Here is a 3246-nt window from a genome sequence, read left to right on the forward strand (position 1 = left end):
CTGCACTGCTCCTCCTCCGATCCATCCCAAAGCCATGCCCTTTTCTCTGGAATATGATGATCCGGTCGTCCGCTACTCACGCCCAGTTCCACCTCTCGCTTCTCCTGTACTCCAATCTTCTCTCTTCCCCCCTCTCTCCTGACAACTTCACCTTCCCTTTTGCTCTCAAGTCCTGCGCAGGCCTGAACAATCTCGAGCAGGGAAGACAGCTCCACCAACACTCCATTTGCTTTGGATGTCATGAAGATCCATTTGTGGACGCTGCTCTGGTGGATATGTATAGCAAATGCGGCGATGTAAACACCGCACGCCAAGTGTTCGACAGAATGCCGAAGAGAGACCTTGTTTCCTACACCTCCATGATCTCTGGCTATGCTCACAACGGACACAGCATTGAGGCTTTGGATTTCTTTAAATACATGAAGAACTCAAACGTGAATGCCAATCGAGTCGGATTGTTGAGTGTTTTTCTTGCTTGCGGACGACTTGGGGCTCTCAGAAAGGGGGAATGCTTCCATAGCTATGCGCTTCAGACTGGTTTTCTGGAAGACATTTTAGTGCTAACTTCAGTTCTAGACATGTATGCTAAATGTGGGAGTTTAGATACAGCAAGGTTGATTTTTTACACTGCAGAAGGTAAAGATATGGTGTGCTGGAGCGCCATGATTGCTAATTATGGATACCATGGTCTTGGAAAAGAGGCAATCAATACATTCAATCAAATGGTGGAAGTCGGTTTGAAACCCAATCATGCCACTTTCACCAGCCTTCTTTCTGCTTGTAGCCATTCAGGTTTGTTAGAAGAAGGCAAGAGCTGCTTCACTTCTATGAGCATGAAATATGGGATTTCACCTAAGCTGAACCACTATGCATGCATGGTTGACATCTTCGGCCGAGCCGGGAAGTTGCAGGAAGCTCAAGAGCTTATAGAGCAAATGCCAATGGAGCCTGATTCTAGCTTGTGGGGTTCTTTACTTGGTGCGTGCAGGATTCATGGAGACTTGGAGCTGGGAGAGAAAGTTGCAGATAGAATAATGGAGCTGGATCCAGAGAATCCTGGCTACTATGTTCTTTTATCAAATATTTATGCTGCTAGAGCCAGATGGACTGACGTTGAGAGACTGAGGAAGAAGATGTCAGGAAGAATGGTGATTAAGGATCAGGGAATTAGTTTGATTGAGTTCAACAACCAAATACACAAATTTGGAATAGGAGAGAGGTCGCATAGCCAGTCAAGAGAGATATACTCATATTTAGAGAAATTATCTATGTTGATGAGGCAATTGGGCTATGTTCCGTTGGGGGAATTCTCACTTCATGATGTAGAAGATGAGAACAAGGAAATGGCTCTGTTTTATCACAGCGAAAGGCTCGCTATTGCGTTTGGTTTGATGAACATGAATTCTGGAACTACTATTCGGATTGTGAAGAATCTAAGAGTTTGTAGAGATTGTCATAATGCTATAAAGATTATTTCAAAAATAGTGAACCGTTTGATTATTGTCAGGGATATGAATCGTTTTCATCACTTTGTGAATGGTCTGTGTTCTTGTGGTGATTATTGGTAAGAGAATTAAGCTTTTTATTTTTATTGGAGTACTGTAATGAACTCTCTCCCCTCTCTTTTGTAATTGTTAAACCGCACATGCTCCAGATATTGGTAAACCACTCTGTTTACTGAAGAATTGGTTAGAAATAAAATAAAAATTTTCAAAATGCCGAATTCGAGCCATCATCCTGTAAACAAATAAATAAATAAATAAATAATTCAGATGCCGTATTTTACATTCTATATTTTATACTGCTAAGTAGAAATAAATAAGTTGAATTCAATTAATTAATAAAAAAGATAAATTAACAGCACATTTTTATTTGATATTGAATAGTGGCCAGTTTAAAAAAATCTAAATATATATAATATTGAAGTTTTAAACTTGTGTGCTCTTAAATTTGTGGCAGTAGAGTGATATACGAACGTCTTAGTATTGTAGTTGCAGAATTTAATGGATCCTTAAATAGTCAAAAACAACATTAGACAAGTGGGATTCAAATTTTGCTAGAGAAATGGCAGAGGCAGAGAAATTTTGATAGTAGGGATGGTGTATCAGAAAATATGCTCCCAGTATCTTTGGTAGCGACGGCCAAACGGCGATGGTCGGGAAGTGACAATGGTGTTCGTGGTCCGACAATTGCGACGGCTGGGCAATGATGGTGATGGTCTGTCGGCGATGGTCTTGCAGTAGTGAAGCTTAGAAATCCTCAAGTGCTTGGAGCTCCTTTAGCTTTCTCCTCCATGTCCAGGTCCCAAGTCCTTCTTCATGAAGAGAGTAAAGGTTTATTTATAGATTTTGTGAGTGATATTCTCTGTAAATATGACATGAATTCGGACAACTCCATTGGATGGCCCAGAGCAATCTCTTTAATGGATAATATTCTATGAGCATTTGAGTGCCTTACTGAGCAATCTTAAGCTCGTTGGACTCGGCTCGTTGAAACGTTCAATTTAAATATAAGCTTGTTGGATTTAGAATCTATTTGACCATTCAATCGCTCATCCAATGCCTTCACTTATAATTAACTTGTTTGATTTGGGTTTGATTGGGCTCAAATGAAATCAATTTTGGCTTCATGGGGCTTTCTTTGTTGACACGGTCAGTTTGACTATAAGTTTGTTGGAATCGAAGTCTCGATGATCTTAAAATTGAATTTGGAACATTTTCCTAAATGCTCCAATATTCATGCATGAATAAAGTAGATTTTGTAGGACATATCAGTTGTCCATATTTTCAGACGTCACTCTAAAGACATTAAAAATATATCCTCAATTTTTGGTAAATTGTGTGACGTAAAATGCTGGTCTTGAAGGGAGTGTGAAATGGAGCTGCTCCTTAGGTCTAAGAACTGGCAATCTCATTGGGGTTGTGACCCGAGAAAGTATACTCAATAATGGGGGTGAGTATGATGATCAAACGTTCGGGAATTTCAATGTTATAAATGAAATCAGACATGAGTTCATTGTTCTAAGGACACCTCGATAGAATGGTGTTAGAGTAATCACAGAGAGTGCTAGGAGCATGAGGTTGTATGCATGCTTGCACAAATAATTGTGAGTCGAGCACTAAACACTATTGTTTATCTAATTAATCGTTTTCAATCAATACATTTGAAGGAAAGCTTACTTAAAGAAACCTAGAGTAACAAAGAGGTAAAACTATCTCACTAGAAGATATTTGGGTGTTCTGAATG

General features: G+C 39.6%; 1 protein-coding gene across 1 annotated transcript; it reads left to right on the forward strand.

Moving 5' to 3' along the window:
* The first annotated feature begins 21 nt into the window (after positions 1–21).
* Positions 22–1650, forward strand: LOC110018840 (pentatricopeptide repeat-containing protein ELI1, chloroplastic-like). The gene has a single exon (XM_020716297.1). The coding sequence runs from the start codon at positions 54–56 to the stop codon at positions 1566–1568; it is 1515 nt and encodes a 504-aa protein (XP_020571956.1). The 5' UTR covers positions 22–53; the 3' UTR covers positions 1569–1650.
* The last annotated feature ends 1596 nt before the right edge of the window (positions 1651–3246 follow it).

The sequence above is a fragment of the Phalaenopsis equestris genome, unplaced genomic scaffold, assembly GCF_001263595.1.
Source record: "Phalaenopsis equestris unplaced genomic scaffold, ASM126359v1 Scaffold000036, whole genome shotgun sequence".
NCBI classification, from domain to species: Eukaryota; Viridiplantae; Streptophyta; class Magnoliopsida; order Asparagales; family Orchidaceae; genus Phalaenopsis; species Phalaenopsis equestris.

Coding starts and splice junctions, on each gene's coding strand:
- LOC110018840 (XM_020716297.1), top strand. CDS start 54: ATGATGATCCGGTCGTCCGCTACTCACGCCCAGTTCCACCTCTCGCTT.